This window comes from Psammomys obesus, unplaced genomic scaffold (genome assembly GCF_907164565.1).
Source record: "Psammomys obesus unplaced genomic scaffold, mPsaObe1.curated_primary_1811, whole genome shotgun sequence".
Classification (NCBI taxonomy): domain Eukaryota; kingdom Metazoa; phylum Chordata; class Mammalia; order Rodentia; family Muridae; genus Psammomys; species Psammomys obesus.
Genome location: NW_026596143.1, coordinates 11498839 through 11520231, shown reverse-complemented (window position 1 = coordinate 11520231; position 21393 = coordinate 11498839). Strand labels below are relative to the sequence as shown.

The following is a 21393-nucleotide window of genomic DNA, read 5'->3' as shown; positions in this document are numbered from 1 at the left end:
CCAATGATTCTCACTCTCTCTCTCTCTCTCTCTCTTTCTCTCTCTTCAAAATTTCTATCCTTTTTTTAAGGCTGTTAAGATTAAAAAAAATCTCTGGATCGTTGTGAGTGAAACTTGTGATTAAATCCCATTAGTAAAGGCCTCCCTCATAGGATAATATAGCAGAGGACACAGTACCACATAAATGTGTCCGTCAAAAACAGTGTCCATCTGGGAATCATGCCCACTATCCCAGGCTCAAGAACACTTGTCCATACACATCTGAGCATGTGTGGACATAGTTGGTTCAACCAGAAGTTCCCTTTAGGCCTAGCGATGACAGCTAATTTGGTTATCTACTCTAATACTTTTGCTAGTAGGACAGAGTTTGTAGACTAAACTAAATCAATGCTGTGTCCATTTTTTTTTAAATCTTTTATTTTTTTTTATTAATTACACTTTATTCATTTTTTATCCCCCCATGAGCCCCTCCCTCCTCCCCTGCCGATCCCACCCTCCCTCCCCTTTCTGCATGCATGCCACTCCCCAAGTCCACTGATAGGGGAGGTCCTCCTCTCCTTCTTTCTGATCTTAGTCTATCAGTTCTCATCAAAAGTGGCTGCATTGTCCTCTACTGTGGCCTGGTAAGGCTGCTCCCCCCTCAGGAGGAAGTGATCAACGAGCAGGCCAATCAGATTATGTCAGAGGCAGTCCCTCTTCCCATTACTATGGAACCCACTGGGACACTGAACTGCCATGGGCTACACCTGTGCAGGGGTTCCAGGTCATCTCCATGAATAGTCCTTGGTTGGAGTATGAGTCTCTGGGAAGTTCCCTGTGTTCAAATTATCTTGTTCTGTTGCTCTGCTTGTGGAGTTCCCGTTCCCTCCAGCTCTTACTATTTCCCACTTCTTACATAAAATTCCATTTTTAAAGAATTTATTTTGTGTGTATGAGTATTTTGCCTGCATGTAAGTATGCACACTTTGTAAATGCCTGGTGCTCTCAGAAGGAAGAAGAGGGCATCAAGTCCCCTAGGACTGGAGTTACACAGTTAGGAGGCAACATGAGGCTGCTGGGAAACAAATTTGAGTCCTTTGAAGGAGGAGCCAGTGCTCTTGACCATTCGGGCATCTCTCCAGCTCCACGAGGTGATTTGTAATGAAGAGAAACTTCTCAATATATATACAACATGTCAGAATATTTTGCAAAGTTGATTTTCTAGGCTATATTTTATAACATTTGTGGTTTGTTTGTTTTTTTTTTTTTTAAGAAAAAGATTTAAAAGGAAATGGTAAAATGAGTTCAAATCTGAGAAAGATAACAAAGACTACCGCTGAACGTTTTCCAGCTTTTATTGAAGTCTTTACCTCTTTGTGCTCTCCTTTGAGACTATTCAGTCCACACCATTGGTCACATGAAGACATCACATAGGTGGAGTTTGGTGAGCTTTTGGAAATACTAACAGTGGGAGCAGGGACTGCCCCTAACCCTCCCTTTTGTCTTATTGTGGGACCCTTTTCTTCCTACTGAGTCGCCTTGTCCGGCCTTGATGTGGTGGTATGTGCTGGATTTTATTGTAGATTTATTTTTGATGTCCCTGAGAGGGTTGGTCTTTTCTGAGAAGAGGCAGAGGGGAATAGATCTGGGGGAGAGAGGAGGCCATCAGGGCAGGAGAAGGCTAGGGGAAGAGGAGGGAGATGAAGCTTCAGTTGCTATGTAAAAAAAAAAAAATTAAAACTACTTTTAAAAAAAGAACTATAAGTTCAACAAATCTCAAGCAGAAGACCCATAAAGAAAACCATGTTGATATACATTACCATCAAATTATTCAAAATCAGTGACAAAGAGAAGCCTTAAGGCAGAAAGTAGAAGACATTATAAACAAAATAACAAAAATAAGGATAATTACAAATGTGTCATTAGAGATAGTTCAGGCAAGAAAACAGAATAGCAATACCTTTAATGCACTGCGAATAAAAACGTTATATTTAAACATAACTGGAGGGAAAATATTTTCAAGAAAAACAAAGGTCAAGGAGATGGGGACCAGCTCAGCCAGTCAAGTACCTGCTAAGCAAAGCCTGCAGAGCTGAGTTTGGATCCCAGTACCCACATAACAATCTGGATTCAGCCTTTGCCCTAGCTGGGCTGCCCCATGCGGCCTCAGTGGGAGAGGATGTGCTTAGTCCTGATGCGATTTGATAGGGCAGGGCAAGTTGTTAGCCAAGAAGGGCCTCCCCTTTTCTGAAGAGAAATGAAGGCTGGTGAACTGAGGAGGGTGGAGAGTGGGGCTGGGAGGAGAGGAGAAAAGGGGCTTCTATCTGAATGTAGAGTGAATTAATTAACGAATTAATTAATTAATGAAAAAAGTAAGTGTATAACTCCAGCTCTGGGGGAGTAGAGATGGTTGGAGCTCGTTGGCCGTATCAATGAGCTACAGGGGGAAAACAAAAACAAAAAAAACCTAAGACAGAGAGAAATCAAGGAAGATACCACCATCCGGCCACACTCTCACGAATACACCCCTAGGCCACACAAATACAGTTACCAATCAAAAGCAAAATAAGGCCTGTTTAAGATCTTCAAACTCTGAAAGCCTTCATGGCCTGAAGACCCACGCTACATACTCTACAAAGATGTCCAATGTACCACACACACACTTGGATACAGGCACTTTTGCACATGTTCTCAATGTTGGAAGCCAGAGAAACAAATACCCAAATGTCATCCTTGACTCCATCTGTTGATCTAAATGCAGCAATACAATGAGAAGACAGCCAGGCTGCAGAAAAAGTAACATCCTCCTTGCCAGGCCACAGAGCAGGACATGGCAGCCAGTCCTGAAGAGCCCTGATAGGCTAGGGTCAGATGGAAGGGGAGAGGACGTCCCCTAGCAGTGGACTTGGAAAGGGGCAGGGAGGGTGGGGTTGGGAGGGAATGAGGGAGGGGGTTATGGCTGGGATACAAAGTAAATAACCTGTGATTAATATAAAAAAATAAAAATTTATTTAAAAAGTAAGATCCTGCTTAATGCTACTTAAAAGAAACTTTTTATATAAAGGCTGTTGGAGCTAAATGTGATGAAAGTAAAATAATAATGCCGAATGTATCATGCTATTATATCGTACTAGCATTAATAATAAATTAATAATAAAATATATACATTAATAAAAATAATAAATTAATAATAAAAATGAGAAGTGGTGATATCAGGAAATAAGAAATGTTATTGTATATGAGAAGCTTATTTTGAAGTTGTTCAGTAGGACAATGTAATGATAAGAAGAAGAATACAGCGCAATAGTAATAATAGCACCGCAAATGTGAGAGCATTAATACAGAGAATAACAGAGCTTCAGAACATCCTTTCAAGGACCAGTGTGCTAGGGATAGAGTAAGCGCACTGAACTAGACAGCAAACAATGTTATCAAGAAAAAGGACCTGGCCTTCGCTCAATGTAATTTCATATGAGAATGCTTGCTATTTCCAGTAGGTAACAGGACGTCAGCGACTCGGCCACTGTGTACGGCTGTAGACATGCCATGGCTTGCCCTTACAGAGCACTTGCTGAAGTTTCTGCAGACTTCCAAAGGAGATGAACAAGAAGGGATGTTACTGGTCTCTGTGTGGGTGCCTAACTGAGCTCCATGAGTTCCAGAGTTGGTTTTACGAGACTCAAGCCCCTAAATAGATTTCACCTCTCCAGTCCTGCAGTGTTTTTCCTGGATGACACCGCATCTCAGAGGAAAGCTCTGCCACGACATTTGGCTGGCAGAGGCTGTTCATCTATCTTATCACAGGACCTGACGGGAGGGGAGCCACTCTTCTTACATGGAAGCGTGTCATAATGAAACTTGTCTTATGCACCGTCTGAGCAACGTGATTCGACCATTGCTGAGTGCAGAACGTTGAGTGTCCTGTTTCGAATAGGTCTGTCTTTTCCTTCATATCTGTTGTCATTGCCTTTGGACCTGGTGTCCAGGTGTTGGATACATAAGTACTCACAATTTTATATCCTCTTGATGAATTGTCTCTGTTAGACCTTCTTGTCTTTCATAAATGTTTTGTAGGGTTTTTTGGGGTTTTTTTTTTGTTGTTGTTGTTTTTTCCTCCAATAAGGGGTATATGTTTGTTTTACTTAAAGCAGATATCATAGTAGTATGGAACCTGGACCAAATGGGGTCTTCCCCATCAAATCACTAACAAGAAAATGTCCTACACGCTGATCTTATGGAGGCATTTTCTCAATTAAGGTTTCTTCCTTTCAGATAACTCTAGCTTGTGTCAGGTGGTTGTTAAACCAGACACCAATGTGTGGGTGTGTGGGTGTGTGTCTGTGTGTTTTACTATTTCTCTAAATGACCATGACTGATACAATCCCTCACTCACTGGCTTCTAACAGCATCATTTGCCTCAGTCTTTGTTTTATGCTGTTTACTTTATTCATCCTTTTTTCTTAGTACGTAAACATTACGGGAGCTGTCTCTGAAGAGTTTTAATACTGAGAAAGTGGACACATGTGACATGAACTGCATGGGTACAGGAAAGCAAAGGGCCTTCCCAGAAGACGGTAAACTGAGTTCAACCAATACATATAACTTATCTACTTTATAATTTATAATTGACCTCATATAAGCTACACACAGAAAAAGGGAATGAGAAAAATGGTCAGGGCTACATGTTGGTGGTACAGAAATGTTGGAGATCATAGAGAAAACTTCAGAAAGCCAACTCAGAAGAAAAGAAATGGAAGACATAGCACACAAAAGAACACGGGAGGTGATCTATGATTGAACGAGGCCAGATATGGAATGGAGACAGCTGCATGAGACCTATCATAGAGTTCCCAGCTAAGAGTGATGCTGTTGCTTTCCCTCCCTTTGAGCTATTTATTTTGCCTCAAGAAAATAACCACCGGGGGGGGGGGGGGGGTTGAACGCTGACTCCCTCTTACCGTGCAGTCCTGACGGCAGCACTCCCCAGAGCCACATATGGCATTGGGCTTTAGTCGGCATGACATGGGGTCACAGCACCCCTTGTGAGTGCAGTTCTGCAAAGAAAGACGAGATCTTACTGAGTCCAGTGTGGTTGGCCCACACCAAGCAAAGCCCCGACACACAATCTTATGAACCGTCTCAATAACCCCATTCTCCAGGAAATGTGTGGAAGCCTGTGGACTACCATGAAACCACCCCAAACCACCCAGGGAAAGCATTTCTTGGGCTCTTTAACCTTTTGATATTCTAGTGCTTGTGTCAAGCTTCGTCTGTCGCTACTGTTTACATGTAAATCCCAACACTGAACAGCCTCAGCTCTGCTCAGTCAGGGAGCCCACTACGTGTGGACCTTTGCTTGACTCCTCTGCTTTGGTTCCTCAGGAAAAAAGAAAGAAAACTGTGGGCAGAGTGAATGGAATTTTATGTAAGAAGTGGGAAATAGCAAGAGCTGGAGAGGACAGGAACTCCACAAGGAGAGCAACAGAACAAGAAAATTTGAACACAGGGAACTTCCCAAAGACTCATACTCCAACCAAGGACTATTCATGGAGATAACCTAGAACCCCTGCAAAGATGTAGCCCATGGCAGTTTAGTGTCCAAGTGGCTTACATAGTGATGGGAAGAGGGACTGCCTCTGACATGAACTGATTGGCCTGCTCTTTGATCACCTCCCCCTGAGGGGGGAGCAGCCTTACCAGGCCACAGAAGAAGACAATGCAGCCATTCCTGATGTGATCTGATAGACTAAGATCAGAAGAAAGGAGAGGAGGACCTCCCCTATCAGTGGACGTGGGGAGGAGCATGCATGCAGAAAGGGGAGGTAGGGTGGAATCGGGAGGGGAGGAGGGAGGGGCTTATGGGGGGATACAAAATAAATAAAGTGTAATTAATAATAATAATAAAAAAAGAAAGAAAACTGGAAACTCTAGAGCTGACCCACTAGGTGGGCAATCCCTAGCCACTTGGAACAGAGCCACTTGGATTGCCACTAGAAGCACATGGTGATTCCATATCCACACGTGGCCAGTAGCTCATGTCACGGGGAGGCAGACAGGCACTGCCACCATCATGAAAGCCTCTGTTGACAGTGGACTCATAAATTTTTCCTAGCAACTTTAAGACATGGATTGGGTTATACAGTATATTATTTCTTTAACTGTAGCTGAGTGAGGCTGATTAGTAAATATTAAACCTCCCTGAAATAAAGCATGATTTAACATGCTAACATTTATTCATGTTCCCGCTGCATTTTCTTCTCAGAGACCTTGGTTTTGAAATGGTCTTACTTTGAACGATGCCCTTGAAGTTGTCCATTATAAACTCTCCGAGAAACATTGTCCTATGCCTGATCTGCTCATGACGTCCTCACTTTATTCAATTATGTTGCATTTGTCACCCTGGAGTGTCTACAGAAAGAGAGCTGCTTCGCAAAGGGGCCTATTTATGGCTTTGTTGATTATCATACAGGTGATACTGAAGAGGGTTAGTTTAATGACTACTGCTCAACAGCTGTTAATATTCCAAAAATGAAGATGAAATGTCCACCTTGGAAACGTTTAGCAAACCATAGTTGAGTCACAAAACTGCATATCTAACCACAGACGGATGTGTATGCAAAGCGCTAGGGTGGCTTTCGGGGTGAGAAAGTGGCTTGTGTGGGGGTACAGTGGAGTGTCTCAGGTACTTCATTATGAGCACTCACGACCCTGTCACACATCCTCAGCAGTGCTCACCAGGGGCTGACAGCCCGGAGGACCCGTGGAGGGCTACTCTTCTTCAGCCCATGGTGAAGCTGGGCTCCGCTGACGTGGTAGCACTGGTGCGGCATTGTTGATGTACGCACCAGCAAAGGATAACAGCGGGCAGGCAGAAGAAGCAGGAAGCACCCATTTTCCTCCTTCCTCATGTAGACCTTTTATTTATTTTTTTTTTAATTTTTATTTCTTCATTGACCCATTAGTTACTCCAGGACATCTGCTGGCTTTTTATATATTTGTGAATTTTCCAAGATTCATAATGGATTATGAATCATTAATAGTGCGTGTGTGTGTGTGTGTGTGTGTGTGTGTGTGTGTGTGTGTGTTTTCTTAACTGTAAAAGGAAGATTCTGTAGGCAAAATATGGCTGGTTATTATTTATAGCTGAGAAGACTACTGAGATTTTAGTGGAAGTATTGGGATGAACTCCCTCAACTTCTACTTGTCTTCGAGTTTTGGTTTTATGTTTGTTTGTTGGTTTGTTTTTAATTTCTGAACGGTTGACTTCCTAAACACAAGCCTCTTTAAACACGGGTGTCTTTCTTCCTAATTTCTCTCAGTACTTTGAATATGTAATCCCACTCTCTTCTGTTTTAAAAGACATTAACAGGAAAAAAAAATGCACTTAGAGCCCCGTAATCATCTCTTTGTATGTTCATTTGCCTTAAAATTACCTTCCACTTTAGGCAGTTTTGGTAGCAACCTCATTAGGTTAAAACCATCTCATGACCTGGACCACCAGTTCTCAGTCTACGGATGGCGAACCCCATGGTGATTGAACATCAGGTATTTATAGTCTGATTCCTAACAGTAGCAGAATTACAGTTACCAAGTGGCAATGAAATAATTTTATGATTGAGAGTCACCATAACATGAGGAACTGGATTAAAGGGTCACAGCATTAGGAAGGTTGAGAACCACTGGCTTAGACTATTTGAGAAAATATTAGGACTCGTGAATCTTCTCCCCAAACTTGGGGAGTTTAAAGTAATTGGGGTTTTTTAATATGCTTTTTATAATTTTTTCTTGTTTTTTTCTCTTCTGGAAAATCCCATAACAGGAGTTTCTGCACTTAATGGTGTCGCTCGTACAAGCCCAAAGTGTTTCTTTATCCTTTTACTTTTTCTTTTCCTTCCCCTGTCCTCTGACTAGATTATTTTTGGAAGCCCTGGCCTCAAATTCAAAGATTCTTTCCTCCGGTTGAGCTCATCTGTGGTTGAAGCTGTTATCTGGGGTTGCCGCTCAGGCATAGGTGATACGGGTCTCCCACCTTTCCTAGAACTGTGGTCAAACCCCCATACCCCACTTCGTGTCTCTGGCCCCTTAGTGGTCTGGGCTGGGACATTCGGTGATTCTGATCCTCGTGAAAAGGCAGGGACATTTCGGACACATGTGCCCCGGGGAGAAGAGCTCGGGCAGAATCCAGGCCGCACAGCAGCAGAGCCCGGAGCACTGCGGAGTGAGAAGGCCTTGACATGGTGGACAACAGTGGGAGCCTGGGCTCTGCAGAGCCCCGGAGTCGCGTGAGTGCTCAGGAACCAGAAAATGGAACTTGAGGCTGAGCTAGGGGAAGATCGATGACTCTGCTCTTCAGAGACGTGAGGCATCTCGGGGGCTCAGATTTGTTAACACTTGTCTATGTACGCGGAGGCTGGGCGCAGTGGCTGCTCACCCCATCAGGCAAGGCGACTACTGAAACAAAATCTTGCTATCCCCTTGGAAAGAGCACCAGGGGACACAGTTACTTCTCTTCTGCCTAGATCTGGTCACAAGGCAAAGCAGCATGTGGAGCAGGGAAGCTGAGCACTTCCCAGGTAGCCTGTCCCCAGAGGCAGGAAGCCATAGCCCTTGGTGGGTAAATGTCAAACATCCAGTACTGTAGCTCAACAATGGTAGGGTGTCAGGGGTGAAGCTGATTTGAAGACAGCACAGCACAGCAACAGCTTGGATAATAGTGAGCAGCAGCGTTTGGGTCTGCAGACTGTGTGGTACAGGATTATCTGTAATCAAGATGGCAGGTATCCTCAGCACAGAGAGACCCCTCCCCACCATGTAGGTGGCAGTTTCTTATGGTGACTCCAAAATTAGACTGAGCCTCTGATCTCAACAGAGTTTCTGCTGCTGCTCAGTGGTCTCTGATTGGCTTGGTTGAAAAGTTGTTCTGTGTGTGTGTGTGTGTGTGTGTGTGTGTGTGTGTGTGTGTGTGTGTAATTTTTTTATTGGGGGTGGGCTATTCCTACATGAGTTCTGTATTGACATCATTTCCACTCTTCTCTTCTCCTAGTTCCTCTTGTTTTCCCTCCAACTGACTCTCAAACTCATGATCTCTTCTCTAATTCTTAGCACAAGTATATGCATATAAAACCTATTTTGAGCCCACTCTGTGCTGCTCCTGTATAATATGTGTTTAAGGCTGGCTACTAGGGATTGGATAACTCATGAGGGAGTGAAGAGAGCCTATTACAGACAACTGGTCAGAACACAGAGTGAATGCATATGGGATGCCCGACCCTGGTTGGTATTGTCTGCAGAATTAATTCCTACACCTAAGGCTCAGGGAACATTGTGAAAGGGGTGGCAGAAAGCTTGTGAGAACAAGAGAGGCTGGGTGCCGGCTAGTGTCTTCTAGATCTGACACTAGTGTCTTCTAGATCTGCTGTTACATGAAATCTTTCATATTCAACCCTTCCTCTAACAGGCAACAAAACCTGCTGAGGTCTTTGATCTTATTTTTTATACTATACAGTTATCTTCTATAACTGACAGATTTGATTTTGGAATATTTTAATTAAGAACACATGTCCACAGAATTATTTTTTCCATTTGCTAGGCAGGAATGTATCCTACGGTCTTATTATACACAGTCTCCATTGTTGTGGAAGCTGTGGTTTGTGTTATTGTTTTTGTTTTAATCCCAGGTGTGGGATATGGGACTGATTCGGATTGTCTACAGCAGCAAACTGTTTGCCTCGTGCGGGCTCTGAGAGGGGCTCTTTGCCAGCTGCAGATAGTTTTAATCTGAGGACTCTGGGGAGGAAATAAATGTCAGAGAGTGCTGAGAGAGCTCTGAGAAAGAAGGCGGCTGCTGGCATTCCCCGCCTGTTGCTTTGGCTGCTGTTGATGCAGTTGGATGAGAAGAAATGGATATCTCCTGAAAGGAAGATTGGACTTGCCCCAAGGAACCCAAGGACCCTAACCAGCAGGAAGTAGCTAAAGAGAACTCCACCCCCTCTCCCCACTAACCTTTCTCTCCCACCAGGTATTGGGGTGTTGGATGGGATTGGGGTGGAGAAGGGAGAAAGAGATATAAGAAGCATAAATAAAATAGTTTTTTTAAAAGAATGCCTACACTCTGTGTTGCCTTTTGGTGTCTTGTTACTGTGTGGTGACTAGCAGACTGTGCTGAGACTTGAGAGAGTTTTGCAGTCATTTTCCAGCAGACACAGGCAATAAATAATGACAGAAGGCAGTACTTAAAGGCATTTAAAGAACAAATATGCTAACTTCCTAAGGAAATTTAGGAGACTGGAGATTTTAGGTTCACAAAAGGAAAAAATTCTATTTCAAATCTATTTTACTAAAAGACAGTTCTTTCTGATTTCCTTACTACTACACATTAAAAAAAAACTGAGAAAATTTTAAAAAGTACTACCAACCTTCAAAGTGCCACAGTCGCACTGTTCACTGCCTTCCACTATCCCATTGCCACAAATTCGCCTCGGCCTCTTTTTAACAGCTCTTTCCATAGGCACATCCTTGAGACAGGAGAGGTCTTTGCTTGATAATAGATATTTAAAGTCATCCAAGCTACAAGGACTGAAATCCTTCATGCCCTCAGAATATCTATAATACAACAATGTGTACATGATCAAAGCTGCTGTTTTCTATTTCAGGTCCCATGATGCAGTGCTTTAACAAAATATTTTGAGAACACCATCCTTCACAGGGAACATTAAGCACAATTTTAAACACTGATTGGATTGCTAAGGTGATTTTTTTTTATGCTTTAAAAATTCTACCCAAAACAGTGAAAAACAATGATACCATTCAAATATATATATACTATATTCATATATATATATATATATATATATATATATATATATATATATATACGATCACATGCTGTCCTTATGCACAATCTGGTGCAGGAGATCCCTCAGCACATCCAAAGTGCTAATCCAAGGTTTCCAACTTCTACTATCAAGATAGCAATATCATAGATGCTAAGGTCTCTTACGTGTGTGTGTGTGTGTGTGTGTGTGTGTGTGTGTGTACATGTGTACTCCTTTAATTTTAGAATCTTTAAGTACAGGAACTGCTATTTATAAGTTTCTTCCTAATTCCAAAAAAAAAAATTGAACTTCAAATGTTCAGCCTTAATCTTCAGTATATTTTTAAGTTACTAAATTCTATCTTATATTCTTTTTATACACACCAGAATAAGCATATTAACTTGAAGATTTAAACATCTTCAAATAAAAATCAGTTAAACATAGATCAAGACAAATGTCATGTATTTATCATTTCTGCTTCTCCTTACTACATCTAAATTAAAAATCATAAAATAAAGTGAGAAGTCTGCAAAGCTGAGATATGAGTTACCAGAAACCAACTCCTAGAACCAAAAGAACCACACAGGACCTGGGCATTTTCTATCCAACTACCCTCAAAGGACAGTGACTTGGGATTCATGACTTTAGAACTACAGAACTTGATAGGAAATGATAGCTCAGGCAGGCTCCCTGCTCCCCAGAATCAAATAGAAAATAAAAGGTGGGTACCACCAGCAAAAGAAAGCAGTGAGAACTTTGCTTACATACTGTGACAGAAATATAACCTAGAACAATTATTATATATGAGTGACACTGTCTCAAAAGCGCAAAAAATAAAAACCTACTGAGAGATGCAGGAAGCTTGTCATGTCTATAAACAAAGGAGATGGATCAGACATCAAAGGGACAAACACCTATGTTCTCACAGTTACTACATCACTCTTCACAGATACCAGGACATGGGATCAACCCAAATGTCCATCACAAAATGAGGAGACAAAAATGTGCATTTTTGCAACCATTCAGCCATAAAAAGTATATGACCCTCTCACTCGCAACAGCATGGCCGGACTTGGAGGACATTAAGTTAAGGGAAAGAATTTAGGGACAGGGAGAAAAATGTCACATCATTTCACTCAAAAGTAGGATTTAAAATATTGAGCCCATAGAAGTTGGCAGTGGAATGGTGGTTGCCAGTCACCAGGGAAAACATGGAGAGGGGAACCAGGAGAGAGGTTACTATGAAAGATTGAGGGAAGAAATAAGCTCTGCCCTTTGGGCACCGCACAGTGATTAGAGTTAACATTCACAGATTATTAATCTCAAAACAATTAGGATGGTTTTGAATGTCAACACAGTAAAGAAATAAAATGGAAAGCTATAGATATGCCCATTATTCAGAGTTTATCAATGTACTATATACCCATGAACCAAAATTTCATAATGTCCACTATAATGATGTACCAACGTTATATACCAAAAGGAATAAACTAAGCACTGAGAGACAAGACAAAAGATGAGTTCAGGTGGGGCCCCTAAGGGCACAGACACACAGTGAATGGGGTTTGAGATCCATGTGAGAACAGCATGAAAGCTCCTCAAAATATTTAAAAAGACAATGTCAATTATTTTAAATAAGTTAACATAAATAGAAAGCTAGCCAAAAGCAAAAAATAAAAATAGCAATAAGCAAAAAAAAAAAAAAAAAGTGTGTTTAATAAAGAGGGTCGCCTTACATTGCTTTGGGCATCATGAGGCAAACGTCTCCTGTACAGTGACAGGTGTCAGGGTTGTCGTACGATAGTCCCATACCAAGGCTCAGCAGCTGCGTGACAATGACGCTATAGGACTCTAACGATAAACCTTTTGGATACTAAACACGAACAGAAGGGGAAACAAGTTAACAGAGCAACACTGACTGCACCCGAGAGATAATTTGTTTACACATTCCAGACACCTGCGTGGACGGAACTGTGGTAGAGTTGTAGAGATGTTTTAATGACAGCTTGCTGAACATGGGTGACTCAACATATTACAAGCTACCTTCACAAAGCTAACGCGTGGAAAGCGCGTGTTTTATGGCTTCTTTGAGCTACTTTTAACACCATCTATGTCTTTAATCTTCTATTTAATAATCAAATCTTCTCTCCTCAATGAGTCCCAGTAACCCAGGTTTCCTGGTATCGATGTCCTCTGTGATGCCCTTCTGTTGAGAGGAAGCTAGCTTTGACCTCTTTTGGTGTGTCCAGTAGAGCAGCGGTATGGGGAATCGTTCATGAACTGCTTGTGCAAAGGCTGCCTTCTTGGACTCTCTGTCTCGACCACACTAAGAGTGGGCTGTGGGAGGAAGGAGGGCGACTACTGAACAGGCCTCCATGCATGAAGTTGGAAAAATAGTTTCTGCACTGTGACCACTGCCGGGTCCCTGAGCTTGGATTTTGACAGCAACAACAGCCTCAGAGGGCATTCTTTGCCCACAAGCTAATTTTAAAAGACTGGACAGGTGTCGTGCATGTTTATAAAGTGAGTATTGTAATTTTGTTTAAAGTATCATGTTTGTCTAAATGTTTTAAATTTAATCATAAACTCTTATGTATCATATCTGCTGGCTGTGGTGTCCAGTTTGTATCTGTGAGGACAGAAAGAAAGTTGATAGAGTTGAATATTAGTCAACAAAATGTGCGTGTTTGTGCTGTTAATATCGTAAACAGAGCCTGCCCTCTAGGATTTCGTACAAGGAAGGGATACCTGCTCTCACTGCTTGCTTCAGTGTATAGCACTGAAAGTCTAGAGAGAGCAATTGGTCAAGAAAAGAAAAAGAACACTCTGACAGGAGAAAAAAAAAAAGGTCACTGATAGGGCATTCGGGTACACAAATGCACTTGAAGCAACTAAAACTACCGCATACAGTTTAGTAGCATTTACAATAGTAACACAGGTTAAAAAAAAAAAAAACAGCAGAAAAACAATGCTATTCGTGGCACATAACTAACATAAAATGCTCAGGCAGAGGCTTAATACACCTCAAAATGCAGATTAAACAAAATAAAGATGACACAAATAACCAGAAAGATACTTAATATCAGCCATTAGAAGAGCATAAATGGGGAGCCAAGATGGCAGCGCCGGGAGAGCACTGTGTCTGAGAAGCAGGACAGCATTATCCATGCAGCGACCAGGAGACTGAACTCTGGGCCCTAAAACTGCAGCGATCGTGTTTCCTGGGAAGGCTCCCACGGCGTGGGAATCGGTCGGGTCCACTCTCGGGCCACACAGCCAAAACCCGGAAGAAATCCCGGGTAACTCGGGCTTTGGGTCTCCTGGCTGGAGCCACACGCCTGCGTGTCCTGATCAAGTTCCCAGGCTGATCGGTGGGCACAAGGGTGCCTGAGACTGGGAGTCCCAGACGCAAGAAAACCCCACGGGGAAGCAAAGTTGCGAGTCTGATCACAGGTCACCCCGTCTTTCCCTGGAAGGTCTCTCCGACCACGGGTACCCGCCGCCAGCACAACTGAGCTCCCGCCGTGCAGAGAGCTGCGCGCCCAGCTCACCAGTACAGACGAGCTGCGCGCCCCAGTGCAAAAGAAACTGGGAACACCTGTCCAGAGGGGGCCCCACAGGGAAGGAAGAAACCGTGCTGCTTAGGTCACCTAGGCTTTGCCTGGGGAAAGTCTAGCAGACCGCAGAACGCAAACAGGCGAGTATGCCCAGTCATCACAGATCCAGGCCCAAGCAGGGAGCACAGAGTTATTGGGAACCCAGCTCCCGCAGACCAGCAGGGAGGTGCACGCTCCGCCAGCCCAGAGGCCTGCTTTGTACCAACTACTCCTTACAGACAGAACTGTGTGCCCCAAGACACCAGAGTCTTAGAATCACTGTCTGGAGAAACCCTCACAAGGAACAAGGAACGAAGCAAAGGGGACGGACTTAGGCAACCCAGTATATCCCCAGAAAAGGTCCCACAGACTGACCCAACCCAGGGAACTGCTGTGCCCCAGATAGCCTGCTGTTACCAGGAGAGCAGTACTTACCCGCCACAGATTACCTCTTGGGTTCTGGGGCACAGAGCCCCAACCTCAGACCTACAAAAAACCGGGAACCCTGAGATCAACCCCCAGATACTGCTCTAAGGGGCAACCAGTTATCCCTAACAAAACCGACCAAACCACGGGACACACAGGTCACAGCAGCTGATCACTAAATTTACAGCAAGAAACCCAGAAAAAGGGCAGCTGTCTCCAGGACTTCTCCCGGTGAGGGGAGAGCCCTCTTGACTAATCAGGACCACAGTTACCACCCAGGTCTCTATGCCTGAGGTGAGCTGTAGCAACTCCTGAAAAACACCGGCCATCCAGTGACTACACCCAAAAAGCTGAGAAGGCTTCCTTCAGGAAAAACCGTCTTCCTGCCAAAGGGATTCTCTCCACTACAAGAGTCCAGGAACAACCAGAAACTAACTTTAATCAACTAAGATAGCCCAATGGGTAGAGGACAACGTAAAAGTTCAACCAACAAAAGCCAGAGCAATATGGCATCTCCAGAACCCAGTTATCCAGGGGCAAATAGCCCTAGACACCCCAGCATAATTAAAATTCAAGAAGATGACCTATCATCTATGCTCATGAAGAAGATAACAGAGGAAACAAATAAAATACGAAAAGAAATAGAGGAAGCTGCAGCCAAACAGTTTGTGGCCTTTAGAGAGGAAATGCTTAAATCACTGAATGAAATAAAAGAAACAGTGGATTGTTCAAACAAACAGCTGAAGGAATTGACGGAAAAACATGAAAATACAGTCAGACAGGTGAAGGAAACCAACAAAATAGCTCAAGACCTGACGATAGAATTGGAAAAATTAAAAAAAAAACCACAAATGGAAGAAATTGTGCAGAGAAAGAACTTAGGGAAGAAAGCAGGAACTACAGAGGTTAGCATAACCAATAGGCTACAAGAAATGGAAGAAAGAATCTCAGGTGTGGAAGATACAATGGAAGATATAGATGAATGTCAAAGAAAATGTTAAATCTAAAAATTCCTGACACAGACCGACCAAGAAATTCAAGACAACATAAAAAGACAAAACCTAAGAATAATAGGAATAGAGGAAAAAGAAGATTCCCTGCACCAAGGCCCAGAAAATATTTTCAACAAAATCATTGAAGAATATTTCCCCAACTTAAAGGAGAGGCCAATAAGAATACAAGAGGCCTATAGAACACCAATAAATTAGACCAGAAAAGAAAATCCTCCCGCCACATAATAATCAAAACCGTAAGTATACAGAACAAAGAAAAATAGTAAAAGCTGCAAGAGAAAAAGGTCAAGTAACAAATAATGGCAAACCTATTAGAATCACACCTGACTTTTCAACAGAGACTATGAAAGCCAGAAGGGCCTGGACGGATATCATGCAGACCCTAAGAGAACACAGATGTCAGCCCAGGCTACTATACCCAGCAAAACTCTCAGTCCTCATAGACGGAGAAAACAAGATATTCAATGACAAAAACAAATTTCAACAATACCTAAAAACAAATCCAGCATTACAGAAGACACTAGAAGGGAAAATACAACCCAAGAAAACTAGCCACATTCAAGAAAACACAGGAAATAAATAACCCCACTACAGTAAAACAAAAAGCAACCAAGCACACAACCATATGATCACAGCCAACATCAAATTCAAAGGATCTAACAGCCACTGGTCATTAATCTCTCTCAATATTAATGGACTAAATTCTCCAATAAAAAGACACAGACTAACAGAATAGATGTGTAAACAAAATCCAGCAATCTGTTGTATACAAGAAACACACCTAAGTCAAAAAGGTAGACATTACCTGAGGGTAAAGGGATGGAAGACGGCTTTCCAAGCAAATGGATGCAAGAAGCAAGCAGGAGTAGCCATTCTAATATCTGATAAAATAGACTTTCAGCCAAAATTAATCAAAAGAGATGGGGAAGGACACTTCATACTCATCAAGGGAAAATTCCACCAAGAAGACATCACAATCCTGAATATCTATCCCCCCGAATACAAGGGCACCCACATTTGTGAAAGAAACATTGATAAAACTTAAACCACACATAGATCCCCACACACTAATAGTGGGAGACTTCAACACCCCACTCTCAACAAAGGACAGGTCAACTAAACAGAAATTAAACAAAGAAACAATATCTCTAACAGAGGTCATGAATCAAATGGACCTAACAGACATTTACAGAACCTTACACCCAAACACAAAAGAATTTACCTTCTTCTCAGCACATCATGGAACTTTCTCCAAAATAGACCACATAGTTGGTCACAAAGCAAGCCTCAACAGATACAAGAAGATTGAAATAATCCCTTGCATCCTGTCTGATCACCATGGAATAAAGCTGGACCTCAATAACAACAGAAATCAAAAAGCCTACACATACATGGAAACTGAACAACTTGCTACTAAAAGACAGCTGGGTCAGGGAAGAAATAAAGAAAGAAATTAAAATCTTCCTAGAATCAATGAAAATGAAGACACAACATACCCAAACTTGTGGGACACAATGAAGGCAATGCTAAGAGGAAAGTTCATAGCACTAAGTGCCTTCAAGAAGAAATTCGAGACAGCTCATTCAAGCAACTTAATGGCTCACTTAAAAACCCTAGAAAAAGAAGAAGCAGACACACCAAAAAGGAGTAGATGGCTGGAAATAATCAAACTCAGGGCTGAAATCAATCAATTAGAAACAAATAAAACAATTCAAAGAATCAATGAAACCAAGAGCTGGTTCTTTGAGAAAATCAACAAGATAGACAAACCCTTAGCCAAGCTAACTAAAAGGCAGAGAGACACCACCCAAATCAACAAAATCAGAAATGAAAAGGGGGACATAACTACAGACACGGAGGAAATCCAAACAATCATTAGGACTTACTTCAAAAGTCTATACTCAACAAAATTTGAAAACCTAAATGAAATGGACAATTTTCTTGATCGATTTGACTTACCAAAGCTGAATCAGGACCAGGTAAATCAATTAAATAGTCCTATATCCCCCAAAGAAATAGAAGTGGTCATCAAAAGTCTCCCAAACAAAAAAAGCCCAGGACCAGATGGCTTCGGCGCAGAATTCTACCAGACCTTCAAAGAAGAGCTAACACCAATTCTCTTCAAACTATTCCACAAAATAGAAACAGAAGGAACATTACCAAACTCATTCTATGAAGCCACAGTCACCTTGGTACCTAAACCTCACAAAGACTCAACAAAGAAAGAGAATTTCAGGCCAATCTCCCTTATGAACATTGATGCAAAAATACTCAACAAAATACTCGCAAACCGAATACAAGAACACATCAAAGATATCATCCACCATGACCAAGTAGGCTTCATCCCAGGTATGCAGGGGTGGTTCAATATACGGAAATCCATCAATGTGATCCACCATATTAACAAACTGAAAGAAAAAAACCACATGATAATCTCCCTAGATGCTGAAAAAGCATTTGACAAAATCCAACATCCATTCATGTTTAAAGTATTGGAGTGATCAGAGATACAAGGCACATATCTAAACATAGTAAAGGCAATATACAGCAAGCCTATAGCCAACATCAAACTGAACGGAGAGAAACTTAAAGCAATCCCATTGAAATCAGGGACAAGACAAGGCTGCCCACTCTCTCCATATCTCTTCAACATAGTTCTGGAAGTCCTTGCTAGAGCAATAAGACAGTTGAAGGAGATCAAGGGGATACAAATTGGAAAGGAAGAAGTCAAAGTATCACTATTTGCAGATGATATGATAGTATACATGAGTGACCCCAAAAACTCCACCAGGGAACTCCTACAGCTGATAAACACCTTCAGCAAAGTGGCCGGATACAAAATTAACTCAAAAAAATCAGTAGCCTTCCTGTATACAAAAGACAAAAGGGCTGAGAAAGAAATTAGGGAAACAACACCATTCACAATAGCCATAAATGACATAAAGTACCTTGGTGTAACCCTAACCAAGCAAGTCAAAGACTTGTATGAAAAAAATTTCCAGTCTCTGAAGAAAAATTAGAAGAAGATATGAGAAGATGGAAAGATCTCCCATGCTCATGGCTTGGCAGGATTAACATAGTAAAAATGGCCATCTTACCAAAAGCAATCTACAGATTCAATGCAATTCCCATCAAATTACCAACACAATTCTTTACAGACCTGGAAAGAAAAATTCTCAACTGCATATGGAATAACAAGAAACCCAAAATTGCTAAAACAATCCTCTACAATAAAAGATCTTCTGGAGGTATCTCCATCCCTGATCTCAAGCTGTACTATAGAGCAACAGTTATAAAAACTGCATGGTACTGGCATAGAAACAGAATGGTGGATCAATGGAACCGAACAGAGGACCCAGAAATAAACCCACACACTTATGGACACCTGATCTTTGACAAAGATGCCAAAACCATACAATGGAAAAAAGATAGCATCTTCAACAAATGGTGCTGGTCCAACTGGATGTCTACATGTAGAAAAATGTAAATAGATCCATACTTATCACCCTGCACAAAACTGAAGTCCAAGTGGATCAAAGACCTCAACATAAAACCAGACACATTAAATCGGCTAGAAAAAAAAGTGGGGAATACCCTAGAACTCATTGGTACAGGAGAAAACTTCCTGAACAGAACACCAACAGCACAGGCTCTAAGAGCAACAATCAATAAATGGGACCTCATGAAACTGAAAAGCTTCTGTAAAGCAAAGGACACCGTCATCAAAACAAAGCGACTGCCTACAGATTGGGAAAGAATCTTCACCAACCCTTTATCTGACAGAGGACTCATATCCAGTATATATAAAGAACTAAACAAGCTGAAAAGCAGCAAACCAAGTAATCCCCTTAAAAAATGGGGAACAGAGCTAAACAGAGAATTCTCAATAGAGGAATATCGAATGGCAGAGAAGCACTTAAAGAAATGCTCAACCTCATTAGCCATTAGGTAAATGCAAATCAAAACAACCCTGAGATTTCACCTTACACCCATGAGAATGGCCAAGATCAAAAACTCAAGTGACAACACATGCTGGAGAGGTTGTGGAGAAAGGGGAACCCTTCTCCACTGCTGGTGGGAATGTAAACTTGTACAACCACTCTGGAAATCAATCTGGCGCTTTCTCAGACAACTAGGAATAGCGCTTCCCCAAGATCCAGCCATACCACTCCTAGGCATAGATCCAAAAGAGGCTCAAGTATACAAAAAGGACATTTGCTCAACCATGTTTGTAGCAGCTTTATTTGTAATAGCCAGAAGCTGGAAACAACCCAGATGCCCCTCAACTGAAGAATGGATGCAGAAATTGTGGTACATCTATACAATGGAATATTACTCAGCAATGAAAAATAAGGAAATCATGAAATTTGCAGGTAAATGGTGGGACCTAGAAAGGATCATCCTGAGTGAGTTGTCCCAGAAGCAAAAAGACACACACGGTATATACTCACTCATATAGACATACAACATAGGACAAACCCACTAAAATCTATGCATCTAAAGAAACCAAGCAAGAGAGAGGACCCTAACTAAAATCTAAAATGTTCAATCCCCACCTGAAAGGCAAAGAGGATGGACATCAGAAGAAGAAGAAAACAGGAAACACCCTAGAAACCTGCTACAGAGGGCCTCTGAAAGCCAGAAGAAGAAAACAGGAAACAACCTAGGAACCTACCACAGAGGGCCTCTGAAAGCCTCTGCCCAGCAGACTATCAAAGCAGATGCTGAGCCTGATGGCCAACTGGCGGGCAGAGTGAATGGAATTTTATGTAAGAAGTGGGAAATAGTAAGAGCTGGAGAGGACAGGGTCTCCACAAGGAGAGCAACAGAACAAGAAAATTTGAACACAGGGAACTTCCCAGAGACTCATACTCCAACCAAGGACTATTCATGGAGATAATCTAGAACCCCTGCACAGATGTAGCCCATGACAGGTCAGTGTCCAAGTGGGTTCCATAGTAATGGGAAGAAGGACTGTCTCTGACATAATCTGATTGGCCTGCTCGTTGATCACTTCCCCCTGAGGGGGGAGCAGCCTTACCAGGCCACAGTAGAGGACAATGCAGCCACTTTTGATGAGAACTGATAGACTAAGCTCAGAAAGGAGAGGAGAACCTCCCCTATCAGTGGACTTTTGGAGGGGCATGCATGCAGAAAGGGGAGGGAGGGTGGGATCGGGAGGGGAGGAGGGAGGGGCTTATGGGGGGGATACAAAATGAATAAAGTGTAATTAATAAAATAAAAATAAAAAAAGAAGAGCATAAATGGTTAGAATATCCACTTTATCTAAAGTTATACAGGTTCTTAAGGTCCCAATTATATTCTACACATGAGTAAGAATGAATTCTAAAATTTGTACACTATCACAAAAGACCCACTACCTCCAGCTTTTTAAGCATGAAGAACAAGATTGCTACCACCACCATTTCTTTATTTAATTCAAATTATAATTCAAAGCTTTATGGTATTTATTGAAAACCAAACATATAGACTAACAGAACTTAGCGAAAGGTCCCCACATGAAACCAGCACATAAGTTGTTGATTTTTTTTTCCAAAAATGGCA

At 42.0% G+C, this 21393-nt stretch overlaps 1 protein-coding gene across 1 annotated transcript in view; it reads right to left on the bottom strand.

The window, feature by feature from the left end:
- Positions 1-21393, bottom strand: part of LOC129666315 (disintegrin and metalloproteinase domain-containing protein 5-like) — a 55080-nt gene that overhangs the window by 21896 nt on the left and 11791 nt on the right. Inside the window, exons 11-13 of the mRNA XM_055593353.1 lie at positions 12530-12666; positions 10395-10581; positions 4938-5033 (exon numbers count right to left, since the gene is read on the bottom strand). Of these exons, the coding sequence (XP_055449328.1) occupies positions 4938-5033; positions 10395-10581; positions 12530-12666 (420 nt within the window). The remainder of the gene's footprint in view (positions 1-4937; positions 5034-10394; positions 10582-12529; positions 12667-21393) is intronic.